Raw genomic sequence first — 26,933 nt, forward strand, 5'->3', positions numbered from 1 at the left:
AATTTTCATTGGATCTTTTGTTCTTATAGAGACTTTATCGTTAAATAAAGATATTAGAGAATTTATTTTTACCACTGTCTGAGTAGAACTGATGTGATCATGTTTTGATTAAAATTAGACCTTATATATTCTTTAGAACCTTATCCTAAGGAGTGTACGGCCATCGCGTGCCCAAATTAGATGCTGGATTCGGGGTGTGACAGTATTGACGAACATAATGTTTTAGAAATTATATATCATTTTGCTTAGAAGTGGGTATTAAATTGCTAAAAGACTAATTTGCTAAGTGTATATCATCTAATTGTATATTATGTATTGATGAATACTATATTTTAAAAATTATGTATTAATTTATTTGAAATTATGTATTGATTTACTTGATAATTGATTTTAATGGGTATCATATGGTCGGATAGTATGTACCAATAAAAATATATACTTAAAATGAAGAAGAAAGAGAATATTATTTTTTTTTTTAATCATGGAATTAACAACTTCTATAATAAAATTTTTTTTTGACTTTTAAGTTTATTTTTTAATATTTATGTCCAGAGGAGCATGTCAAATTACGAATCCTATCCTATAATTTTTTTCTCTGGTGCCCGTTTCATATGATTTTTGTTCGGATTTGGTCGATCCTTGTCACTGGGTGAGGATCATCCACCGAGGTAGCGGCGAACTCAATCCGCCTTCCCCCTCCAGCATCTCAGATTCTTAACATTCTATTCTTCTCCCCTCAAGTCTAGCTCTTAACCCCCCCTTTCTCTGCTTACCATGGTGCATAGCGTGCACCGGGCGAAGATATGTTTAATTTCTTTTCGTTTATGGATTTTTCTCTCTTATCTGGCTGGTGCTATTGCTTTTTTGCAACTTCAAAGAGGAAGAAGACAAGGTTTGTGAAGTTTGAGGAAGAAAGCATCTTTGAGTCCAAGTAGGCTATGTCTCACCAAATTCTTGCACCATTCCATCAAAATAAGCTAAAATACTTTGCTTTATTCCTCTGCTTCCGACTCCGGCAGCGATAGAGACACTACCAAGGACCTAGTGGTCCTCTTCTTGGGTGCCGTCCCCCTCCAAAACTTCTAGTCACTAACGCTACTAATACTAAATGCTTCAAAACAATGGATAACAAAGAACAGAAGAGCAGAGAAGCTTAATAAAATATTTAGAAAGAATGGAGAGGAGAAGACAGAAGGGAAGGAATAGGATTAATGAAGATGGAGGTGACTTGATGGTAGGCTTCATATAGATGTCACTGGGAGCTTGAGAGGTGTGAAAAAAAAAAAAAAAAAAAAAAAAAAAAAAATTGCAGAGAAAAGCCACACGCCAGATCGAGGTTTAACATATATTAGTCAACCAACCAACATCTCCTAGCCTTTATCCTCTCTAGGGACACATCGACATTGACCACCTTGAGGCCCTCTTGACGAGGACAGGACCTCCATGAGGGACTCATTTAGATCTCCAACCATGGCAATAGCAAGCAGGAGAAGGATGGAGTCATAGACTTGCGATGCAACCTACCTTCCCCATCCCTTTGCCTTCTTCTTGGGTGGCACATTTGCAGAGGGACCCCAAGGTGAAGCAAGTGCTTCACCCTCAACTATACCTTATCGCCATGCTCTACCATCAAATGCCTTCCCCTCCTGGTTGTCCTCCTTCTCTTGATGGTAGGATTTTTTACTTCCCCCTCCAAGCTATTGTCATCATCTTCTTGATGGTTTTAATTGAAAAGAAAAATAAGAAGTAAAGGATAAAACAAGTTGTAGACACATATGCTTCCATTTTCTTGTTATTATAGCTGTTGATGTTATAATTTGTTAGACTTTTTCTTCTGGTTTGCAATACCTTGTGGTCTGAGCTGATGTTATAGCTTTTAGTATTCCTTTGCCTTGATGAGATTGTTTATGATCATCTAATCAATAGTTGTTGGTCACTGATGCCATGGGAGATATGAGGAAAGGAGAAGACGAAGGAAAGTCAAGAAATTAGAGGATAGTTTAGTTCGCAAGTATATCACATGATTAGAGGAAACACATTGCATCGCCTATGATCCAAGCATTTAACTGAAGATTTTAAACAATAGAGGTGGTAAGTAAAAAAAAAAAAAAAAACCTGACGTTCAGGGGTATTCCAGTAATTTTGTTCAAAAATAATAATATAAGCATCTCTAATCCGAAAACTAATAAACCAAAAAGTTAATAATATATTATAGGATGGTATATATTGAAAAAGAGAGAATAAAAAAATGAAGGGAGAAAAATAAATTAAGAAAATTAAAGGAAACAAAGGGGACAAAAGGCGGTGATAAAGAACAGCTCGGCATGATGGCCTTCGAGTTCCAACGAATCCTTCCTATTTCGCGGCCTCTCTCCCTCCTCGGTCAAATCGCCTCTCTCTCTCTCTCTCTCTGGGAGTGAATTTTCTTTTCCCAATAGAAGAAACCCTATGATTTGGGTCTGATCCTTGTCTCTCTCTCTCTCTCTCTCGCTCTCTCTGCCCTTCTATGCCCTTTTTTTTTTTTTTTCTTCTTTTTCTTCCTCGCCTGTCTTTCGTCTTCGGTGGCGTGGGACTGAGAGCTCCTCTTGGGAGCCCAATCATTTGTTTCTTAAGCACTGCCGGCTCTGCTGATTTTGATGTGATTGGGTTTGTTCCCGTTGCATCCCACCTCCCTTCCTTTTCCATTTGGTCGTTTTTTTTTTTTTTTTTTTTTTTTTCCGTTTTTCTTTTATTTTGTAGCTTTCTTCCCCTTTTTTGTTGACGAGAGATTTGAGCGATTTGGTGATCTGGGTTTATTTATTGTAGTCTAAATCCGCTCACTTTTCCGGAAGTGCGGCCTTTGTGCTATATCGTGCTTCATTTTCATCGCTCTGGCTCTTTAGAGCCGTGTTGGTTTGTGTTTTTTCTTGTTTATCCTATTATTCTAACGCCTTTTTTTAGTGCTTATGCGATTTGGATGGTTCGGTTAATCGAGTTCTCTTGGTAGCTTCTTAAAAATTGAAACTTTTTTAATCTCCATTTTCCTTCTGAGTGTTCGGAAAAAAAGAATCTGTTTTTTTCCTATTCAATTGGTATAGCAATTGCTTCTCCGAGGAGGAATTAGCGGTGGGTTTTGATTTTCCTTTTCCGATATCGGAGGCTGATTTCTTGGATTATCGATGTGACATGTTGCATTTGCTGATTGCTTGGACTGGGATGAAACCTGTTTGTTGTTTTGCCATACCAGATCGAAGAAGCCTTGTTGCTGAATTGGAGGAAGGATTGAATTCATCATGGCTGGGGCGGACGACAACGCCACTATGATCGGTGACTGGACGTCTCTTCCGAGTCCCATCCCAAGGACGTTTTTGTCCACCTTTTTGAACGAGGAATTCGGTTCGAGATCATTGTCTGATCTCTTGGCAGAGAATGGAAATGAGGGGCCGCCGCCTGGATCTGAGAAACAGAAAACATCTACGGATCCAAAAGAAGAAAAGGTTCAGGCGGGAGTCCAGTACTTGAGCGATCGCTCTATAGAACCGAGCTTGTTTGGTGCTCACAAATCGAGCTTGCAAGGGGGTCTTGCTGAGAGGATGGCGGCAAGGGCTGGATTTAATGTTCCGAAGCTCAATATGGCTCGCATTACATCAGCCAACGTGGGATCATCATCCTCAGATGTTCGTTCTCCTTATCTGACGATTCCACCTGGTCTCAGTCCGACAACGTTGCTGGAGTCTCCAGTTTTTCTTTCTAATTCTATGGTACGATTCCATACTTGATATCCTAAATTGGTAGTTGTGATGTATGAGAATTGAATGTGCTATCAATAGAAAATTGAACAAATGGAGATTGTAAAGCGAATCTAGGACATGGTTCATTGAAGAGTGGAGGAATCCATCCATGGATTTCATGTTGTGGAAAAGTTCTAGTATCTTAGTTTATGTATTTTGAAGTGCTATTTACATGCCCACAAAAGAATCTGCCAATGGATATGTTTCAATCTTGCAGCTGTCAATTTCCTGACCAAAATCGAAGTTTTTTGTTAGTTTTTTGGGGTTTAATTACTCAGAACAGAGTGCTTGATAGACTTGGTGAATGCCTTGGAGAAAAGTGTGTGGATAATTATCCTTCTTCATGGATCATGCAGTTTAGGTTTACCTTTATGAACTCCAATTATTATGTCAGTACTTTCTTTGCTGTGTAAGCATAATTTTGATTCAGTACTTATCTGCTGGCATTGCTATGTGATATTTATGGAAATATAAGCAAGAAAAGTAGTTTTTTAATGCAAGTATTCTTGTATAGATCTAGAGGTTCAACAAATGAAGTGTCAACATTATTGAATTCGGTTTTTATGATGAGTATGTAACTGCTTTTATATTACATATGTACACACGCACATGCAAAGTATTCTGCAGTATAATTATGCATAGTTAATGTAACAATCAAAATAGAAAGTTATATGATATGTAAAAATTGAGTTAGAGAATGTGCAGCGAGTTTCACTATGCTGAATTCTGACTGTATGTATTTTTACAAAGTGCTTTAAAGTGTGGTGCATGAGCTTGCAGATGCAAATGTCGTCCCTTGAGGCACTGCATTGCCTATTGCTACAATAGGGGCTGAAAAGGCAGTCCAGTTAGCACTATACAGCTGTATATGTAGCTCAATTGGCAGTGGCCTATGCAGATGCAGCTTACCTAGCTTACTTAGCTATATATGACCCACTTAGCATTATGGGGCCTGTGCTGATGGATCATATTCAAGCCAATGGTTAGTTTGGATCTAGGTTTTATTATGCTATAATTGTTCCCAACTATCCCAACCAAGGTCGGCGGAACCGGTACCGGTGGCCGGATCAGCTGGCCGAGGGTACGGTACGGCATGCCTCTGTTCCGTTCCGAACCGAGGTGAACCGACGAAGGAAAACACGGATGAACCAAGAAAAAAAAAGAGAGAAAGAGAGAGAAATAGAGAGAGAGGGAGGGAGCAAGAAAAAGAGGGAGGGAAATCCGTCGGAGAGGCCGCTGGAGGGCCATCGGAGGAGCCGTGACCATCGAGCGGCGGAAAGAGCTCTCGCGGCTCTGCGCGGGGAATAGGGGCGATCCGCCCCTGTTTCTCGGGATTTTTTTTAAAGAAAGCTTTTTCAAAATAAAGTTGGCAAAACCCTTGCTGGCTTCACTTAAGTGAAGCCGGCAAAATCCATGCCGACTTCACTTTGAAAAGGCTTTTTTAAAAAAAAGCCCCGAGAAACAGGGACGGATCGCCCCTATTCCCCGTGCGGAGCTGCGGGAGCCCTTTCCGCCGCCCGACGGCCATGGCGGCCCCTCCGGCGGATTCCCCTCCCTCCTTCTCTCTCTCTATTTCTCTCTCTTTTTCTTCTCCGGCACCGGCATGTGCCGTTTTGCATGCCGGAACCGTCTCGGTTCTCTGCCCGGACGGTTCGGCACGCCCCGTACCGGGCGGTTCGGCCCAGTACGGCATTCCTTGATTCCAACTATTTAGCACTAAGTAATAAGCACTAATATTAGTTGTGATTATTATTGATTTTGAATTTGTTTATCCAATATTATATTTTTTTTTATTGTACTCCATCAACTTTATTTTCTTATATAGTTAAAACATGCAAACCACCTATGTGCCCACAAAATACTTCATATGCACTATGCAGTCTCTTGACTGCCTGCATACTGCAACCGGCTTTTAAAACTTTATTCGCAGTTTCAGCTAGTTAATAAGTCGACAAACTCTGCGCTTTGCAATGTATTGTATATGCCCCACATTTTGGTGAAAACAAATTAGGGGACCCCTGAGGAACATATATATGGCACCCTCTGAGATACACAAAATGGCATCCTGGCTAGAGATTTTTTTTTTTTTCCCTTTTAGAGGCCAATTTATGTTGGGAACATGGTCTGTGGGTTTCTACCATGTCTCTGCAAAGTCCTAATTATCTTCCTTTATCAGTTGCTCTAGTTAATGGATATTCAACAATTAATTGATGTAGGAGTTTTTATGTTAAGTATTAATATATTATTTCCTTTTTATGTTGATATATAATCTTAACTTTTGCAAGTAAGTAGCATATTAAGTATATTTCATGACAACAGCTTGGATCAATTATGCGCAAATTGTGTCACCTGACTATTTTGGAGTCATGATTTCTGCAGGCTCAACCATCTCCAACTACAGGAAAGTTTCCAATTGCGCAGCATGAAAATTCAAACACAGTCACAACCTCAGTTTCAGCATTTCCTAATAAGAGTGAAGATTACTCACTCAAAGATGTTCGTGAAACTTTTTCCTTCAAGCCTCATATGGATTCAAGTTCCTCATATTTTTCAACTGCAGAAAAGAAGGTAATGTGCTGGATATGTGTTCTTTATTGTGGCTTTGAATATATCCCTCATTTTCGTGAGTTGCTTTGTGAAATTGTTTTTAAAAAAAAAAAAAAGATCATAATAAGAAATTCACTTAATGAGTTCCTATTCATTTTAGCAACTAGCAAGATATTAGAAGTAATTTAATGATTATACATATGCCTGACCCGTTCAATCAATTCTGTGTACATCAAAATTTATATTGGTAAATCAGTCTCAATAGGAAGCCAGGATGAGGTAAGGTCCACAAGGCTAACAACAAACAGTTTTGTCTTTTCAGAAAAGACAAAATTGTCTTGTAAGGCCTTGTTTTTGGTTTTTGTTTTATTTTAATATTTTAGTTTAGTTTGTTGGACTCATTATGTTACAAATACAACAAATTGCATGGATATTCTGCTTTTTATGTTTATATTATTAGCTTGCCAACTCCACATCTGAATATTTATTACATAATTTTAAAGATTCTATCACTTGAAGATTTATGTAGTATTAATTACTTGAAACTGATCTACTTACTAGACTGCAAAATCTTGTAAATTGAGATTCATAATTTATGTGGTAATTTTTATAGATGCAGGCTAAAGCTTCTTTTTTAATAAAAAAAAGAAAAACTATTTTTGCTTCTTTTTCCTTTTTGCGTTCTGCTTTGTTGATTTGTTATGGTCAAGGGTTGTTGATGTCAATGGTGTGAGAAGCTGTTACGAGTTTTAGTTTCCTTGGACATTGAGCTTACCACAAAGGTCAAACTTAAGCCACTGCCTTTTGATTGTCATAGATGATTTGACTGTGACATTAAAGAGGATCTTGCATAGCACATGGTTTTTGGAGGACAATGTTGAGATGGAGGAAAGTCGAAGATAATGGTTTAGATTTCAGTCACGCCAAATAAGAGTACATGTTGTCAGATGTTAGGAAGAGCTCAAGTGAAAAATGAGGTTGTAGCCACAACTAATTTGACAAAAAGGAGACTGTAGACTGATCGTCTCACAAACTAGGTTCTACTTAAATATCAGCTAGAAGAATGGAAAGATATACAGTAGAGTAACTTCATTATGGTTTTTTATTAGAGATACATCTAGCATGTTGTTTGCTTGCTTTTGGAGTTGTTTCGTGATTAAAAAGAAGGGATACTGGTGCATAGCAGTAATGATGCTGTTGAGGTTGATGTGTGTTAAAAACCAAGAATATATATACCAGGAGGAATCTTGACGAGTTTTGGGAACAAGGAATAGGACAGTGGAGAACATGTGTTGCCAAGAGCAGAGAGAACTGCACAATGGCCTGGGTGCATGTGAGCAATCAGGAATTTTCTTTTTCTTTTTTTCCCATGGTTAAATCAAGAGGCTATTAAGAATACTTGTGCTCTGACCCAAACTTACTTTGTTTTAAATATCTAAGGGGTGCTAGTTCCAGTTAATTATCTCATCAATATTATGTTCGATCTTTCTTTTTCCTTTTTCTTATTGGAAAATGGATGATTGGAAGTTATTAAATAACATATGAGAATGCTTCATAGAAGGATGTAATCCATAATAGGAACTATTTTTATAAATCAATTATCTTCATACAACACATAGCACAAACATTTATTGTTCTGGTTTATGGATACAGCTAATTCTATCATGCTCTGCAAAAAGGCACCCTTTTACCTATGAATACTGATCTCTGCACTAGCAGTAACCGTTTCATTATAAGAACGCATTTCTCATATGCCTGTCATTTATTGCCTCACAAATCAACTATTCAATCTTTTCCAGCACATAATACCTTCAGTACATGACACCTCCTGCTAATGTGGCATTAACACTGTATATTAATTTCTGTGACACAAGCTCCAAGCAGTGAATTTGTAACAATCACACTTTTAACTTAGTGTAAAACATTTCCTCGGAATGCAGAATAGCAGAGGCCTTGGTACCACTGTCAGTCAGCATTGCACATCATAAACTTCTTATGGTGATTTATGTTGAAGGAACATAGACCCTCATGACCTTGCTTTAGTATGTAGCCTAGTATTTGATTCCTTGGTCCTCTCGATCACATCTTTGTTCACTTCAATTTTCCTATGGATTGTGAATCTCTGGACGTTTGGTTTGCAATAATGCATTTTCAAAATCCCACAAAACAGTGCTTCTCAAAAAACAAAATATATCCATGAATTAGTTGCTCCTTCCATGGCACATACCATTTACTGATTGTGCTCTTTAACGTTTTCTGTGGATTCTGAGGCTTCACATTGGCCTCTTTTCCACTTGTGCACCTTGTGATATGTGCAGACATGTTTGGTATATGGGTGCAGGACTTGTCCCTCTGGTATAGTATAACAAATATATACTTGAAACAAGACCTCCTTAAGGCAATATAAACATACCCAAGTACATATTGTATAGTTCTTAGCTATAACTTATCTGATTCAGCATTGTGCTACTGCTGTTCTGTGTATTGATCTATTAGTAGAAGCCCATATTCTATATGATCTCAATTTGTTGAAGGGAAGAATGGGTTCCAGATAACATAAGACAAATTCATCTGTATGCATTCAATCAATTTATCTATGAGCCCAGGTTACCATATTCATAAAAACTGAAAGTCTTTCTTTCTTTATTGCTTTTTTGCCCCCCCTCTAATACTTGTGCATATAAGATTATAATCTGTTATAAATTTGAATATTTGTACAAATTAATGCTTTGTGAAAACTTGTGTATAACATGTCTGCAAATTGCTTCCTAGTATTCCAGTCTGATTAGTTCTGTTGCTTATAGGGTGCTTCAACTGTTGATCAGCAGCAGTCATTACCAAGTATAGAGGTCTCTGTTCAATCAGGGAAACATATGCAACCACCAAGTCTAGAAACTGGCATTGTAAGCTTGCAAAATCAGCAGCAATTCAACCATCAGGCTGGCTTTTCTGACTCATCTGATAGAAAAGATGCCACTGATGATGTGACGTTCGACCAGAGGACGTCTGATTCCTTTATGGGAAATGAACATTCACCACCTCCTAATGACCAACAAGATGGTGAAGCTGCTCCGAAAGAACTTTCTTCCATGGCTCCGGGTGCACCTGCTGAGGATGGATACAATTGGAGGAAATATGGGCAGAAACAGGTAAAAGGTAGTGAATACCCACGAAGTTACTATAAATGCACTCACCTGAATTGCCAGATGAAGAAGAAGGTGGAGCGCTCACATGATGGCCACATCACGGAGATAATCTACAAGGGTGCTCACAATCACCCCAAGCCGCCTCCAAATCGCCGGTCTGGTATTCCATCTTCCCACCCATTCAATGATCCACAGATTGATGCTTCAGAGCAGCCTGGCTCACAGGCCAGCTTTGATGGCAAGCCCTTATGGGCAACAAGCACACAAAATGGAACTGGAGGCCAAGAATGGCGAGGTGATGGCCAGGAAGCATCATCATCTGCCACTGTTGCTGCTGAACACTGTGACCCTTCTACATCCATACAGACACAGGATGGCCCTCGCCTTGAATCCCAAGATGCTATAGATGTTTCATCCACTCTATCCAATGATGAAGAGGAGGAGGATCGGGCAACTCATGGCAGTGTCTCACTGGGTGGTGATGGTGAGGGGGATGAGACAGAGTCAAAAAGAAGGTTAATATTCCTTAGCTTCTTAATGATAACTTCTAGTTAGTGGCTGTGGACATCACCTTAATTTGTTTAAGCTTGCTATGGCTTAGTTCACCCTGCATTTATTATTTTGGATTTTTCCGTTTTTGTTTTAGAAAGCTCGATGCTTGTGCACTTGAAATGGGTGCTGCTTCTAGAGCAGTTCGTGAACCAAGGGTTGTGGTTCAGACAACAAGTGAGGTTGACATCCTTGATGATGGATATCGTTGGCGCAAGTATGGACAAAAGGTGGTCAAGGGAAATCCAAATCCAAGGTATGCCATGACATTATGTATAGGTCTGTCCATAATATTGAGTAATTCTCCTTCATTAGTCATTGTAAGCTTCATGCAGCAAATGCTCTAATATACGTGGTAATCTGTGGAGCATTAGTCCTTCTTTGGTCATGTTGGCCAAATGATATAAGAAAGCATAAAGAAATTTCTATTGAAATACAAATGAATTTTTTGGTGCAGGAGCTATTACAAGTGCACAAATCCAGGATGCACAGTTCGAAAGCATGTGGAGAGGGCATCGCATGATCTCAAATCAGTGATTACAACCTATGAGGGAAAGCACAACCACGATGTCCCTGCTGCAAGAAACAGCAGTCACCCAAACTCTGCACCCTCTGGAACAGCAGGCAACTCTGCATCCCAGTCTCACAGCCTTCACCGAGGACTGGAGCCAACCCAAGATGGACTGGTCAGGTTTGATGCCCCTACTTCACTTGGCACATTTTGCCTGCCTGGAAGGGAACAGTTGGGACCAGCTGCTGCTTTCTCTTTCGGGATGGGTCAGCAAGGCCTGGCAAACCTTGCGATGGCTGGATTAGGCCCTGTGGCATCAATGAAGATGCCGGTTCTTCATCCAGTCCATCCTTTTCTGGGGCATCATCAGGCTGCTGGAGCAGGGTTCCACATACTGAAAGGAGAACCCAAGGAGGAACCTGTTACGGAGTCCAGGCTGCCAATACCAAATGGAGGGCCAGTTTATCATCAGATGATGGGCAGGCTACCTCTAGGCCCTTAGCTGTAAATGATAGGTTGAGAAAAGATAGTATGTTCCGGTACACCTGAAAAAGAGTGGAGAAAGTTCTTGTGCTCTTTTTTCTTTTAGTTATATATAATGCAAAAAATTCTTGCTTTCTTTTTGTTAAGTTGCACAGTTTATAGCAGAATATTTGGGAATGGGCAGTGGTTCCAATGTTGATTGAATTGTATTATGCAAGAGGAAATAGAGCTTAAGTCGGGAAATGAGTTCTGTGGAAAAGGTTGGATGCAGGAATCACTTGATTACATGTAATGGAAGTATCGATATTCTTCCATGGAATCTGTAGTTCTTATTCAGTAATCCAAGATTACTCTTATAATAGAGCTTTACAGAGGAAGCCAGAATGGTACAACTAGTAAGTTGGCGTGCAACAACTCTGGTTGATTTGGAGCCCTGATGGGGTCTGGAGGATAGCAGATTTGAGAACCCTGTGGGATGAGCTTGGCATGAAAGTGGTCTCTGCAGGACAGGTGGATTCTGAGGTGAAGACCAAGCACATGTGGATGGCAATTTACTTTGTCCTAATGGACCTAGCACATTGCTTTGTGCTTAGTCTATTAGACCAAAAGCCCAAGTGGTTGGCTATAAAGCTTTAGGGATTTCTCAAAAAGTGTTTTGGAATTAGGGAATTAAGTGATATTTAAAGTGTCAGGTGAAGTACAGTGGGTTGGGTGGAGGAATTTCAGCAGTTCTTTAAGCCTTTTATATGATGTTCAAGTAGAGGCTGGTACATGTTTTACCACTTCAATTTAGCTGGCATTTACAGAATTGAGTTGAAGATGTTTTGTTAAATCTCATTGAGTCAAAATAGAGTGCTCAATGTTGAACTTAAATTATAAGTCGATCTATTTAGAAAGGCATTTTGTAAAAATGGGTAGTTCTTGTTAGTATCATATTATTTTCTTTACTTTTCAAGTGAGAGGAAAAGGCTCTTGCTTACAAGAAATATGTGGTAACAAACAATCTATATAGCAGAGAAAGGGGACACCTATTGTTAGCATGATATCATGTTGATCCTGCAGGGAACTAACCAATTTACTACCTCCTTGTTTGGCATCTCTCCTTTGCTAAAGCTGCTTGCTTAACGGAAACGATAATCACCTGCCACATTGGGGAATGGGGATTGGATGGTGTAAATCCTGTGCATGGTTATTAGAGACTCGAGTATCGTCATTTCATGTATGTTATATAGACTAGTGATTGAGAGGTGGTAAAATGGGTGATGTCTTGCATTTATCATTACCCCAAAGGCTTCTTTATATATTATTTTTAGATCCATGCAATGACGATCTAGTATGGGAATGCAGTACTAGTTGGATCTAGTATGGAAATGCAGTACCATCCAACTAGATCCATTCTATTGCAGAACCAAATAACTCAAAAGGCTCCAGTCCTATCAAAAAAAAGAAAAAAAACAAAAGGCTCCTAAGTGCTCTTAAATTATTTTTAAATACACAGGCCGACTGGCTGATGTGAACAAAAGCAGTCCAGGCATATTGCGATCTGGGATTAATTCATTTCCGCCGAGAGCTTAAATTACTCCCAGATCCTTAACCAGGTTTGTATTATTTTTTAGTATATTGTTCAGCTAGCTGTCTGACTAATTTACTTATAGGTCTTTAATTGTGCTTAAACTATTTTCTTCAGTAGCTGTTGCAGTAAAAATGAACAAGTCCCGGATCACTGCACGCGAGAGTAGTTCATCTTGTGAGTTGTTACGAGCAAAATTACTTTTATGTCCGTATTCAGACCCCAAATTATTTTTCAGTGCGCCGCCTGATCATGTCTCGTAAAAATAAACTAGCCCCACTCTTTCAAAACCACTGCCAGGTTCTGAACTGAACGAGATACAAAAAGAAAAAACCTACTCATTATGTAGCCCATACTAGTCTACAGGCTGAACCACCTAAAACCAAAACAAAATTACAACATTATATTCTTATCTTAAATATTCAACAAGACTGACCTATCCATAAAAGAGATGAAAAGAAATCTATGCTTTGTTGAAGACTAAACAAGCAAGTCGTCTCATTTCCAACTTGCTTTTGGTTTCTGGCTTTGGTTGCAGCATTAGGTTGTTCTGATGTTTTATGGTACATAGGAGCTGATTCTTGTTGGTAGAAATATGAGCTGATTCCAACACATGGAAGACCTTTGGATGTCCTTCAATTCGCTAACTGGTATCTGTACGTTCTAGAGACAGTTTTCTGCCTTGATGGTGGCCTATTTGGCATCCCGGTGATGAAAAACACCACTCAAGTAATTGTAGACTACAGTTGGACCTCACAAGATATCCTGTAACTCCACTTCCATTGTTTATTGCACCCTAACAAGCGTATTTTAAGGCCAGTTAAATGTTCCGAATCTGAACTACAAAACACCAGCCATAATATTGGTGACTTATGTTGAATCTATACCGAAATCTTGTATGACACTTGGATACTTGACCTATGCTTGGATAATTGGAGAAAGGAAAGGAAATCGCTGGTAAGATTTATGGAGAAAGGAGAAGAAACCTAGCAATCCACCAAGGGTGGTTATCCTCCATCCGAATTGCCTGCCTAACATGAATGTGACATGAAATTATTAGATTTATGTTTGATGTGCAGAGGTTCATAGTGTGATCATGTCAATCCGACTAATTTCTTGATTAAACAAGTTAAGTTTGGATTTAGAATTGGATTTGATACGACCTATTCGATAATCATGTCATGTTGACATCACTAAGACCCGAAAATATGTACAACACATGACTAAATTACCTTTACAATTTATTAGGTTACCTGCGTTAAATGAAGTTACCTATGCCTGATTTTTTCAGATTGAAAATTAAGGCCTCTTTTTTTGCAGATAAAAGATTTATTCAGAAAATTATATTTTTTTGGATAAGTATTTTTCAGATAATATTTAGATAGTAAAATAGTTTATTCATATTTTTTTGTGCATTGAAAAATGATTCGAAAATCTGTTACCCATATTCTTTTATATACTATTTTTCTGAATAAGTTGCTATGATCTATCCATATTTTTTATAATATTCTTTATTATATAAATATTATTATATATTATATTATATTAATATATACTATTATATATAAAATATATTATATAGTATCATATATATAATATATCATAATATATTAATATATAATATATTATATTATTATATTATTATATATTATTAAATTATTATAATATATTATAGTATATTATAATATATTATATTATTATAATATTACATTATTACAATATATTATCATATATTATTATATTATTATAGTATATTATATTATATTATATTATAAAATATTAATATATTTTATTATTATATATTATTATAATATATTTTATTATGTTAATATAAGATATTAATATAATATAATATATATTTTATAACATTATAATATATAATATAGTATGATATATTATAAAATATTAATATATAATATATTATATTATTATAATATATTATATAAATATTATATTATATTATTTTCTTATTATAATATATTATCTTGTAGTATAATATAATATTATATTATATTTTTATATTATAATATAAAATATTAATATATTATATTCTTTTATTATTATATATTATTATAATATGTTATGATATATCATAATAATATCTTATATTAATATACTATAATATATATTTTATAATATTATTATATATAGTAATATAGTATAATATATTATAAAATATTAATATATATTATATTATATTATATTATATTATAATATTATATTATACTTAAGTTAAAGATATATTAGAAATGAATTAAAAAAATTACTTTCCTAATTGATGAAAAAATGATTTAGTCCCTTCCTAGATGGATAAAATTTTCTTTCATTTTATGAATAAATACTATCCATATAAAAATAACTTATCTATTTTTAAAAATATAAAAATATATATAAATTAATTAATAAAAAAATTAATTAATTTTTTTATAATATTTATTCATAAAAAAAATAGAGTGTAAATAGATGGTCGTTACTTAAACGGTTCCATTTGCCACCGCGAATTAACTCTCATCCATTCTAGCAAATCCAATGCTTCTAAAAATCCCAAGGTATCTCCTTGATTACTTTCAAACGGATGGTTATCCATCTTTCATCCCCCATGCGTCACACCTGCCAAATTCTAACGGACACAAACAAAGGAAGAACACACACTCATAGCAGAACTTGAATCCGTTCACAAAGTGGTGCTTAATTAGATCCTAAGGAAACCAAGCCTGCATGCGGCCGCCACCAAAGACGAGTTTTCTTGAACAAGACACTATATCAGCAATGCCTCAAGAATCTTCATGGTTCATATGACAGTCACAAACTCAAAAATGCATTCTCTGTTAGGACGACCTTTGGATGCACTCCATTGCGGGGTATACGATACAATATTGCAGATACCAAAGGGTTTGTTGTGTACTGTTATATTGAGCACCTTCACTCATGTAAGACTTGTTACACTAGATTTACAACATCCTGTCAATGAGTCCAAAATGAATAGAGTGATACAAGAAGGAAACCTCGTTATCCACAGCTTGATCTATAGCTTCAAAAAAATCAAGTGCAAAAAGAAGAAAAGAAAAAATGTTGATCAGCTTATATTGAAGACTGAAGCACTGGCTCACAATATGACTACTTCCTCTATTATAGATAAATTGCCCACGGTATTTAAGGAGATGCTGTAACTCAAATCCACCAGGACTAAAAAAGCTGCATTTGAATGTGCCAAAACAGTATTGCATTCACTGGAGCATCCATTGCCTTGAGAGAATCCTTGCATAGAGCCCGGTTCATACGGTGCGGATGGTGAGTAGAATTACATTAGCAGAGTCAACAAATCAGAACATATGCGTTGCAATAATGGAACTGGTGGGATCCCCCAACTCCGAGTGTGCCCCATAATGAATGCAGCTGTTGGGCTAGATGGCCTGCATATGAGTTTAACCCACTCCAAAAGGTAACTACATGATTTGCTGCATACATTTAATGCCCGTTTGTTGTGATTTCCTGGAGATCTTTCCTATGCTGGCAGAAGGTCTTCCGGTGTTCCACTTCCTCTCTGCATAAATTGAACACCATTTGCAGGTGATGCTAAATAGGAAGAAAGGAAACATTTATGCACTTGGAAATGTAGATGCAAACTAATGAATGAAGCAGAATGAAAGGAATAAGAAAGCATGAAATTATCAGGACGAACACATAGATCTATGTAAAGTAACACAAGAGAGCATGGACAAGTCTGAAAAACAACTTTGGTTTCCAATTACACTCAAAAGTGTAGGCATTAAACCTTGTCAATCATTGTCATCAAGTACCTATATATTGATAGACAATAGTAATCCCTCAGTTCATGCTGTCAGCAAAAAGATACTCTGTTGAGTAATGCAACAAGAAGAGGAAGTCCTACATCAGAATCACAATGGAGAGCTTTTAGGGAATGAGGATCTTAAAGCTGGTTAAGTATAATGTTCAGGTTCAATGGGACTCTATATTCAATTTTAGAAATGAAGATCTGGCTTACATCTGAATGTGTCCAAAAAAAAAAAAAACTGCAAAACTTTCTTGCAAAAAATAACTAGGATGTCTCATCACTGAAGTTATGAGGGCAAGGCAGATAACCATGTCTTAGTGTCTTTTGACCATTAGATATTGCATGTAGATCAAATAACAAAACAGTATACGTGCATAAAACACTTGCAGACAATAAAAGGTTGAAATGGATGGGGTGAAACCAATGAAGATAAATAAGAAATAGGTAGATGCAGAAAAATTTGGAGCACTACCAAAGAAGCACAAAGATGGACAGGTCATTTGCAACGAAAATTTAAGATAGCAATAACTAGTAGGTGAATGTGCAATGCATGAGAAAAAGAAGCATGGATAAAGGTAATATCCCAACTGAATGACAACTTCACTCCTCTACCCTGATGTAAAAGATGAAACGAAGAGTTGTTTTTTATTGAAAACGGATGTCTCCTTAAAGAAAGAGGAGGCACGAAAAGAAGTGAGTCAAAAGGTACTTTGTCAGAATAAAGGAAAGGAAATGTGGCTTCTTTCCACCCAAACATGCACAGCTTGTTTGTCCAAAAGCTTGTTCCAAGCATGTGATTTGACAACTCAACTGGCTTTGCACGGCCAGACATGAAGAATTTCACATCATAAATAGCAGACGCAAAAGCATGATGTACATGATTTCTTCCTTGTAGGTAATGATTATGTTCATGTTAATCATGAGCCGATATGTTAATTTCAACATTAAATTTTATTTTATAAATTCATCAGAGAGAAGGGTCATGTTTGTGACTTCTTCCTTGTAAGTAATAATTCTGTTAATGTTAAGCAGGAGAGGTACATTTAAAATTAAACATTAAAAGTTTTTTTTATAAATTCATCAGAGAAAAGTTGTATATTTATATGAAGCAAATCATATTGGCTTGAAGAAAATGGGATGGACATTATTTTACATCTATAAGAATATATTACTTAACAAATATAAGTCCAAAGTTTCTCTCCATAATTCTGTAAAGATCAAGGATCTAACAATAAAATTAGTAACAACTTGCAGTAATATTACGGGATACCACAATTAAATAAAGGCTGCATTTTTGAAAGCGAAATAAGAGGGATTAAAAGCCATTTAACTCAATTATTCCGCCCCCTTTTCCAGTGAAATACTCATTGGAACACCAAGATTGAACCAGTTTTTCAGAACGGCAAAATTGGTATTTCCAAAAAGCTGTGACACAATTTTTGCCATCCAAACCATTTATTCCACTTAACCTCAGAGTTGTTTATTTCAGAGTAAAGAGGGTTGGAGCTAGTAAACCCATGTAGCTCTGGGTTAGTTTGTTCTGCTTCCAAACACAGCCAAAAGCATGACAAGTTATTTTAATTTAACCAGACCTTTTATTAACTATGACTGAGAAGAGAAACCATTAAATATTTTGGTTCTGTTCTAGCACTACCAAACAACTCTTCAAGCAATAGCATAATGGTCCAATGAATTGAGATCTAACACCGCTTCAAGCTTTTCATGTATGTTTTACTTGAATCTTCTGGTGCAGTTAACAATAAGTGACTCCAAAAACTGGAACCAAGAAGCAAACGAATCCAGCAAAAGCGTGAATAAGGAACCGGCCATACTAACCTAAGGCAGCGCCCAATTGAATCATAATGAAGAAGTGCAACAAGTCTACGCTTCCATCCATTTCTAGGGCCCCCACCACGCTTGACCACTGGCAACTGCTTGATTCCTTTGGCCTCCATAAGATCCTTTGCAGTTGTCAAGTCAGTGTCAGGGAAACATGTTAATAGTCCACGTTCACCCCCCTGATACTTAAACCCTCGAGTAAGGCATGATGATATGAGACAATTGTTCACCTGAAAAACAATTTTCAAGTCAATATATATGCAGTTAAAAAGTAAGTCAAAAAGCCAGCTGGAAACCTTAAATGCTGTGTTGTTGAATGGGAGGTTGGGCTTAGAGTTTAGGCGGGATTTAATCATGATCAACATGGAAGATTATGATAGGATATGCATTAAAATAAGACCTGAATAGTAGCAGTTACACTTACATGCATACTATTTTTTAATAAACTATCAATTAATATAGACCAGGTTGATTATTTACCTCAAAAAGCTACCTAGAAAGATGGATTCAGCCTGGCCATAACTAATCTACCTCAAAAAGTCCAGTATGGTGCAACGACATGATAACTTGTTAAATTATACCTAGGTTGGCTACAACCTAACCTGGAGCCTACCTTAGCCAATTAGATATATTACATCATAATATATGTAGAAAAATTGATAACCCTGCATTAGTACTTACCCATGTGCTCGCATCAAAGCTTAGAGTTGCTAATGGGAATATATATCTATGTACAGCTAGGCAACAACCAGCCAGCCAAGGCAGTCTTACACAGTTATGTTTGCCAACCTAGCCACTTAATTGTATCAAAGAATCAGATGTGCAGGCTGAAGCCCAGATAACACTTGAAGAGACAGCTTCATATACAGCAACTAGTGCGGATAACCCCCCCCCCCTCCTCCCATGCTCTCTTTGAGCGAAAAAAAAAAAAAAAAAAGTGCTCCACATGATAGCGTCTCTACCTAGGTTTGCCGTCTTGGTAACGGACCCCATTACAGGTATCATGCTTTTACACTGTCAGTATACGGTACGGACCGATATGACAGTGTCGGTATGGTATGGGACCGTGCGACAAACATTGGTCTCTACTAAAACCTAAATATTTTGGTGTAATATTGTAAATAACTGTTCTATTTGTACGATAATATGAGAATCAAAACCAACAGGTAACAAAATTCTCCGAGATTACATACATCTAAACCTGTTGAATCTCCGTTGGGAGTACGAGTCGTCCCTCCACCTGCTTCTAATCCTCTCCGCTGAATGTCACCGAGTGTGACAATTCCCTCCAAAAAATCTTCATCATCAACAACAAGAACACAACTTTGATGGTTATCATGCATAAGTTTTAAAGCTTCTTTCACCATGACTGTTGGTCCAACTTTAACATAATTCTTTGACATGGCCTGAGAAACCTGATAAAATAACTAGATTTGAATTAATAAAGAAGTCTGATGGCAGAAAATGCATCACTCTAACCTGACCTGATCAAAATTATAGAACATGGTTAACAAATAAATTTAACACAGACAATTATCCCCCAACTTAATTGCCAACTAGAAGAAAATGAAGAATCAAACCTTCAGGTCATCCAGAAGCACTTCCTCATTAATAGCTCCATGTTGGTGAATTCCAGTTTCTACTGTAGAAAGTTCAAGATCACCTCCTCCATCAGGTCTTCTCCGAACAGCTTCATTTTTGTCTTCAGCAGATAAAAGCGAAGAATAGCCATGCCCAGCTGACCTGGACTCCAACACTTCACTATCTTTGGACTGGTTTGCCACAGAAGGCACCCAGATTGCTAAACCAACAGCTCCCTGTTGAACAGAAAAAGAAAAAAAAAACAAAAACAAAAACAAAAAGATTAAAGAGTTCATTATTTCAGCAAATAAACAATCCATATTAGTTCACTTTTCACCCATATAGGTAAAATTGAGAACTTGAACTATCATATTATACAATGATCAGCAGCACTATGACACTTCCTAGTTACTTTTGTTTTGCAGCTTTGAGAGATAACAAGAAAATATCCGAATTTCATTTGTGAATGCCAAAATATTGAGTCATGCACGTTACTAGGGAACACCTATTAGAACACCTCATTTCACAATAGGTCGCTTTACTATAGGTTCATTTTAATTAAAGGTTCACTACTAGACCAGAGTGCAGTAAATCATTGTGACTCAACAGCAAACCAACGCAATCCAAACTTGCATGAATGCACAATCATCTCCCAGACAATAGTGCCTGCTAAACTGAAAGATGAAAAAGAGTTTCGACCATACTATTAGGTTCTAGGTGATGAAGGATTTCAGCAAACCTAGAAAGCTTCATTAGAAATTTCTATACTTCTAGAATTTGACCATGGATGGATACAACATAAGTCATCATAACCATATATTCTAATCATGTGTTAAATTATCATCAAATATTTATTTTGATTTAAGGTCTAGCAAATATGATGATACATGTACCAGATTTTGACAATCATATGCATCAAGGGCCTTATGCAAAATGGAGTTTGTGAACAAGCTGAATGACTTAAGATGCCAAAATCAGGGACCAATAGGTCCTACAGAACGTCTTCAAATGAAGCAGAAAAATGAAAATCAACATCAAACAGCTTTAACAAGACTGCACTGAAGTTAGTATGTGAGAATGTGCATAAACAAGCAGGCATATGTTACAAATTGATCCCACCAAATTGTGGTTATGAGCACATGAGAGCAAGACATTTTTTTTCCCACTGTCAAGTGAATCAAGAACACTATTTAATACACAAGAAAGTTGATTCAAAAAAAAAAAAAAAAGAAATTAGTTGATTTTTCTAAGGAATCCCAGAATGACCATAGATGAATCTATTAGTACAGAAATTGTAAGAAAAATAAAATACGATATTAGTTGTCAACAAGTAGCAATCAATTTTTCAATTAGACAGATCCCTCCTTCATGCCATGCAAATTGTTCGAAGTGTAGAAGGAAACTATCCACCCCTTAGAAACTCAGAGTCTCTGGATAAGCAGTCCAACAGTAACTATCCACCCCTTAGAAACTCAGAGTCTCTGAATAAGCAGTCCAACAGTCCTTTACGGTGAACCTTGGTGTCTTTTGCTGTTCAGAAAGGGCCATGATGCAAATCAGTGACCAAAAGCTTAAACCAACTAGATCCACAACAATCTGTCCTGCAGATGGGCCAGGGAGTTACATGCTAACCTGCCATCAAGGATTGAAATCTCACACATACCAGTCCTGTACTGGCCAGTATGTACCATGCTGCCATACGCCAATATTATCGGGGCCAGAACTGGGTGGACTAAGCCCATATCAAACCATAACATCTGTATCTAGGCACATTGACCCTGTATCAAACTGTATCAATCCCATACTGCTCAATACACTTCTTTTTTGTTCTCATTTGCACTAAGGCATATCAGGGTGCAGTAGTAGTACAACATATCAAGGATCATACCATACCATACCAATCAGCCATTGATACAGCACAGATCCTCTCAAGATTTGAACCCTTCATGCACATTAACAATGTTAAGCAAGGCATAAAAAAACTGAAAGAGAAATTTATTTCTATATCTAACAAAACTAGATTAAAAAGCACTGTTCACCCAAGAAGAAACGAGGATCGAGAAAAGAAGGGAAGGGGTCAGAGAGAACTAATAGTTCCAGATGAGTTCGCAAGGCATCAGTCATAAAAAAATGGAAAATAATACGAAGCAGGATGGTACAACAAATATCATGAGAAGTATAAAAGCCAAATTCCCCATAAGCAGAGCCAAACCCAAATAAAAAAAACAATACATGCAAGATCCATCTATACATTAATATACACTTATATAGAGGAAAACTTTTACCATGAGTGGAAGCAATATTCTGTAATCCTTTGTTAGCTCAAAGAGGAGCAATACTGAGGTCAATGGAACTGAACAAACTGAAGCTAGTGTAGCTGCCATTCCAACCTGTATGCAGAAGAAGCTCAAACCATTTTGCAAGGACCAAAACTTTAATTGAACTTTGCCGAAATGATTCACAAAATTTACCAAAGCATAGGCCTGTGGTTGGGCAACAGCAGCATTTCCTGGAATTGCTGAGTTTATCACTTCTGCAGCTGAACCACCAAAAACAGCACCAACTGCAGCACCAATCATCAAGCTTGGAGCATACAGACCACCTACCAGACCAGAACCCTTGCAAAGAGTAGTTGCTATTACTTTCGCCCCAGCTAGCTGAGTTAACAACCAAATTCCAGGGGCCGAAGCGCTCTTCCCTGTGTGTAGGATTTCTTCAACATTGGTGAAACCCCAGTACAATATTCCAGGATACCTAAGAGCTATCATGCCTGCACCTAAACCACCTAAGGCAGGGCACACAACAGCAGGAAGACCTAATCTTTCTTTTATATAATCAAAAGATTTTGTGAACCAAACTACCAACCGAGTGAAAGCCACACTCACTGCTCCACACAGCATCCCCAGAATAAGGTATAGAGGTAATTCTGCATGGGAGAAGCAGTGGTCAGGCTACAAATTTAAGAATGAAATGCAAGTCAGTCACACATTCAATGACAAGTACCCATATGCACAAGTTTTCACAAGCATCATTGTACACTTGTACTTATAAGCTCCACACAATGCTTTTATCCTGCCTTCAACTTAGGAGCTCACTGCTTATCAAGTTTTAAGTCAAAGTTGCATAAATAAATAAATAAATGAGTTCTATGAAATTCATGTTGGATGCTTTTCGTAAAACCTTTTTCAAGAAATTGACAGATCATAAATGTTCAAAATGACTTTTACACCTTTGTTCTTCATACATTTGTTTCATAAAGAATTATGTTATGAGTATCTCTTCAACTAAAACTGACAGACAACCAAATAGGCCCTTATCTGATTAGTGGCTGCCAGGAATGGAGAACTAGGGTCCCCTGAAGTAAGATGGTGGAAAGAAAGAGCCACAGGTTCTAAATGCGATTTCAAAACTATGTAGTTTCATAGCTGTCCAGTGTTCGGTTTCTGATGTGATCGGATGAGAGGTAAGTAAGATTAGAAAAAGATGAGAAAAAGGAACAACATGAAGGTGAAAAAAGGAAGGCAAAAGGCTGAACAAACTTCCTTTCTTTGCTCTGAATGCCAACAATAACCTCCAAAGTATCACCTAGCCTATTGATTAAACCTGATAGGAGTCAGTCTAGTGAAGCACTAATCTAGGCCCTTGGTATTTCACACTCACTGTCTCATGCCAATATTTACTTGGAAACAAGAAAGGAAAAGATAATATCCTAGACATACATTTCTGGCAGTACCCTTCCTGAATATTCACTATGATTCTACATAACACCTTCCACATCATGATACTTTGCTCATCATAAGAGCAAGCAGCAGGCCTAAGTTTCAACACTTTCTAACCCGATCAAGCCCAAAGTAGGCCCTTCTCTGACCGCTTAAACATATCTTCATATTCAAATGAATCAACTATTTTAACGGAGATGTTGGTAAATTAACATTTGGCAGACCAATATCCATAGAATGGGAACTATGACACCATGTTTAATCATCACAGCATGTCCATCAACTGATGTCACAGAAATGCAAGTGACATCAAAAAAAGTGGAAGATGTCAAGGGACAGCATCCTAGTAATATTTCCACCACCAAAACTTTCCTATACATTTATGATCATAATTTTATACATGCATCTAAGCTTATTATGCCGCATTACATAATAAAATTCAGTCAATCATCCCTATTAAAAAATAGCAAATGCTACATGACATTGGTCATGGCTTCTTTGATCAACAAAAAATTTACAGATGGACTAGAAACAAGATGCAAAAGTTGGTCCCACCTTCCATAAAACTAACAACATGCTTCGACAATAATAATATATGGATAACTACTGCTGATAACAACAAACAGGGTTAGATAAAGATAAAATACCTGCAGCAGATTTTAGTTCATACGTCGGCACAATAAAAGCTGGCTTTTCTCCAAGTAAAACATTTGATACTGTGGATGATATAACAGAAGCCAATATTATCATAGCAGTTGTAAATGGAGGAGAGTTTTCTGCTCGAAGTGGCCTCAGTACAGTTTCGATGGCAAAGAAACATCCGGCAACTGCTGCATTGAAACCTGAAGATCCACACAAGATCACATAACAATTCATTTGAAACATCTAGTGAACCAAACAACATGATGAGAAAGAAAATTGATGAGTGACAAAATAAAGAAAAATGAATCTGGTGTCATTTTTTTTTTTTTTAAATCTCAGAATGTACTCTCATATGGGCAGAATAATCAGGCCAAGGGTTATGAAGAAAGGTCAAACTCATTGCTAGAGAAATAATAAAACATCAAAGAATAGAAAATGTGAATACAAGGTTCCAGATAACACATTTAATCTATATATCGAAAACACAGCTTTCTCCCATGATATCAGCCTATTTTGTGAATAAGCTTTGCATCTTTATGACTAACAAAAAAAGTGGAACTTCACTAATATGGACAACTAGCAACCTAATTTGCAACCTAACAAGAAAAATAAATTAAAGGCTATACCTGAAGCAATCCCAGCAGCTGCACCAGCTGCAACAAGAGCAATCCTCCTTTCTCTATTATTCTCCATCATTTCTGAACACCCATTTGCACATGATTTGCCAATATCGACACTGGGTCCCTCAGGGCCCAATGAACAACCTGTGCCCAAAGTAATTGCAGCCTGGATGGCCTTTATTGTTGGAAAGATTGCAGCCAGTAAATCAATACCTTGCGTCTGTGAAGATCTTGACTGCTTTATCTGCTCAAATATTTCAAGTAATCCATGCATCATGCCAACAACAACTCCTCCTGTAACTGGAATTAACAGTATTCTGTGCCAAGTATCAGCCAGTCTCTGTAAGCGGAGCCAAGCAGCACCCTCATTTGGGGTACCTGCCCATGCCCATTCGTGTATCACATGCACCTATCCAAAATATTGCCATAAGTGCATATTTTAGGAACCTCAAGTTCAAAATTTCAAAATTTTGTGGGATTCAGAAAGAGTTCAAGAACAAAAGGAAGTCAATATAGACTGGTATCTTAATTATGATTGTAGAATTGATTAAGTGGCTTGAACTGGTCAAAATATCGGAAGTTCCATCTTCAAAGGTGGGAATATTCTGGGGTCTTTTTTCCCTAAATTAAATGGAACTGATCGATCACTTGGTTGAATGCCACATTTTAAGATATCTGCATACCACTAACGAAATTTGCAAATTCATTATCCCATTGGTTCTGTAAGCGCCAAAGTGACACAACCATATGTATATTTGCAAAAAAGGGCTTGCAATCTTAGATGCAATTGTTACACAAATATTAAAAGAAAAAAAGGCATAGTTTTTTAGACCTACAAATAGTTCGTGATATTTTAAAAAGAGAGACACGTAGTTTCTTGATATAACCACATAGCTGCAAAGTTTAGATCTAAACTCAATGCTGGAAAAACTCATAGTAACCACTTCAAATCCATATAACAACTCAATAATCTGCAGTTGGGCGACCTTAAAATTGCAAAGCTCTCCCGTAATTCAACGAGAAACACCAGCTATCTATCACAGTAAGCATAACATCAAGGCTCCGACTCTTAAAACTAAGTTGACCTTATGGTTTCCACTTTGATATGTTTTCAGATCCCCTAAAACGAGAAGTCTATTCATATTCCCCTACCTGATTCAAGCCAAACCTTTTTCGATCCAATAACTTGGACATAAATCTCGTAAAAGAGGACTCTTTTAATAGTTAACAATACAAATAAAAGAAAAAAGGCAACTATTCATGGTTCCATACGACAACATGATGGCGAAAACACAAGACACGATTAATGATTCCTGACTAAAAGGAATTTAGCGAAGTTTTGGCAAGGGCTTCTTACCCCACGGTTAAAGGCCGCGACGCAAATACCAGTGGCGAGACCAAGGAGGCACCCGATAAGCAGCAGCGCCCATTCCGGTGGCGCGCCGTCGCCAAGGGGATCGTGCGCCCGGTCATCGAACGCCAAAGGCGACCCCCCGTGGTCCGTGTACCGGCGGCTCCGACTCCGGCTTCGGCCAGAGAGGCCGCGATCCAGGTGCCTCAGAAGGTCCCCGATCCCGGTCCTCCGTGCCGACGTCGGCGTCGCCACCGCTGGCAGCCCGTTGGCCTCCAGATCGACGTCGGACGGAGCAGATCTGAGGAGGGCCTTGTGGTCGTCGATCCCGTACTCCTCCTCCGACATCGTGCCCAACCCGCCCACCCCTCGAAGAAACCCTAGAATTCCATGGCGGAGGGGTCGCCGATCGGATCGAAGCGGATCTCAAAATCCTAGAAAGAGATCTTGGGTTGGGGGTTTGTTCTTCACGTCCCGATTGCCAAGGAGCGCATCGCGGAACTTAAAAGGATAAATACATTTAAAAAATTAAAAAAGACTTCGTTTTCCCTTATTGTTTACTTCTCGTTTACCGGTCTTCTTGTATGACATGGGGAGGAGAGCGGGAAAAGGAAAGCGGCGGTTGTCGCTTCTGTGCGCGGAGAAGCCTAAAAGTGGTTTCGAAGTGGGGTCCATTTGAGGTTGGATAGGTGGCAGGGACAGAGGTTGAATGATAGCTGTTTCATGTTTTGTGAGGTTCACTTGATCCGATGATGAGTGAGTTCGGTAGGCGGCAGGGATCGAGGTTGACTTGGATCTGTTTCATGTTT

The 26,933-nt window shown here is 37.7% G+C and overlaps 2 protein-coding genes across 5 annotated transcripts; one reads left to right on the forward strand and one right to left on the reverse strand.

Moving 5' to 3' along the window:
- The first annotated feature begins 1,339 nt into the window (after positions 1 to 1,339).
- Positions 1,340 to 11,152, forward strand: LOC105050028 (probable WRKY transcription factor 2). 4 transcript variants are annotated; one of them, XM_010929877.4, is made up of 6 exons: positions 1,340 to 1,670; positions 3,227 to 3,740; positions 6,150 to 6,338; positions 9,122 to 9,978; positions 10,110 to 10,268; positions 10,470 to 11,152. In XM_010929877.4, exons 2-6 carry the CDS (start codon positions 3,273 to 3,275, stop codon positions 11,023 to 11,025), a joined length of 2,229 nt encoding a protein of 742 aa, XP_010928179.1. In that variant the 5' UTR covers positions 1,340 to 1,670; positions 3,227 to 3,272; the 3' UTR covers positions 11,026 to 11,152. The 4 variants fall into 4 exon arrangements, with proteins under 4 accessions (XP_010928179.1, XP_010928175.1, XP_010928176.1 ...); XM_010929873.4 differs by lacking the exon at positions 1,340 to 1,670 and adding an exon at positions 2,298 to 2,457; XM_010929874.4 differs by lacking the exon at positions 1,340 to 1,670 and adding an exon at positions 2,478 to 2,646.
- Positions 11,153 to 15,452: 4,300 nt separating this feature from the next.
- LOC105050029 (chloride channel protein CLC-f) lies at positions 15,453 to 26,609 on the reverse strand. The gene is made up of 9 exons (XM_010929878.4): positions 26,131 to 26,609; positions 24,780 to 25,182; positions 24,159 to 24,353; positions 22,264 to 22,718; positions 22,078 to 22,182; positions 19,792 to 20,028; positions 19,405 to 19,626; positions 18,209 to 18,441; positions 15,453 to 16,120 (listed from the first exon to the last, which is right to left on the reverse strand). The coding sequence occupies exons 1-9, from the start codon at positions 26,470 to 26,472 to the stop codon at positions 16,045 to 16,047; spliced, it is 2,268 nt and encodes a 755-aa protein (XP_010928180.1). The 5' UTR covers positions 26,473 to 26,609; the 3' UTR covers positions 15,453 to 16,044.
- Between the last annotated feature and the right edge of the window lie 324 nt (positions 26,610 to 26,933).

Source organism: Elaeis guineensis, chromosome 8 (genome assembly GCF_000442705.2).
Source record: "Elaeis guineensis isolate ETL-2024a chromosome 8, EG11, whole genome shotgun sequence".
In the NCBI taxonomy this organism is placed as follows: Eukaryota; Viridiplantae; Streptophyta; class Magnoliopsida; order Arecales; family Arecaceae; genus Elaeis; species Elaeis guineensis.

What these genes read in the sequence shown, in the direction of transcription:
- LOC105050028 (XM_010929877.4), top strand. Translation starts at nt 3,273, where the DNA reads ATGGCTGGGGCGGACGACAACGCCACTATGATCGGTGACTGGACGTCT. An exon ending in TTTTTCTTTCTAATTCTATG is followed by an intron (nt 3,741 to 6,149) that starts GTACGATTCCAT and finishes TGATTTCTGCAG; the next exon opens with GCTCAACCATCTCCAACTAC. An exon ending in GAGACAGAGTCAAAAAGAAG is followed by an intron (nt 9,979 to 10,109) that starts GTTAATATTCCT and finishes TTTTTGTTTTAG; the next exon opens with AAAGCTCGATGCTTGTGCAC.
- LOC105050029 (XM_010929878.4), bottom strand. Translation starts at nt 26,472, where the DNA reads ATGTCGGAGGAGGAGTACGGGATCGACGACCACAAGGCCCTCCTCAGA. An exon ending in TGCTTCTGGATGACCTGAAG is followed by an intron (nt 19,627 to 19,791) that starts GTTTGATTCTTC and finishes TTATTTTATCAG; the next exon opens with GTTTCTCAGGCCATGTCAAA. An exon ending in TCAATTGGGCGCTGCCTTAG is followed by an intron (nt 16,121 to 18,208) that starts GTTAGTATGGCC and finishes CAATTTATGCAG; the next exon opens with AGAGGAAGTGGAACACCGGA.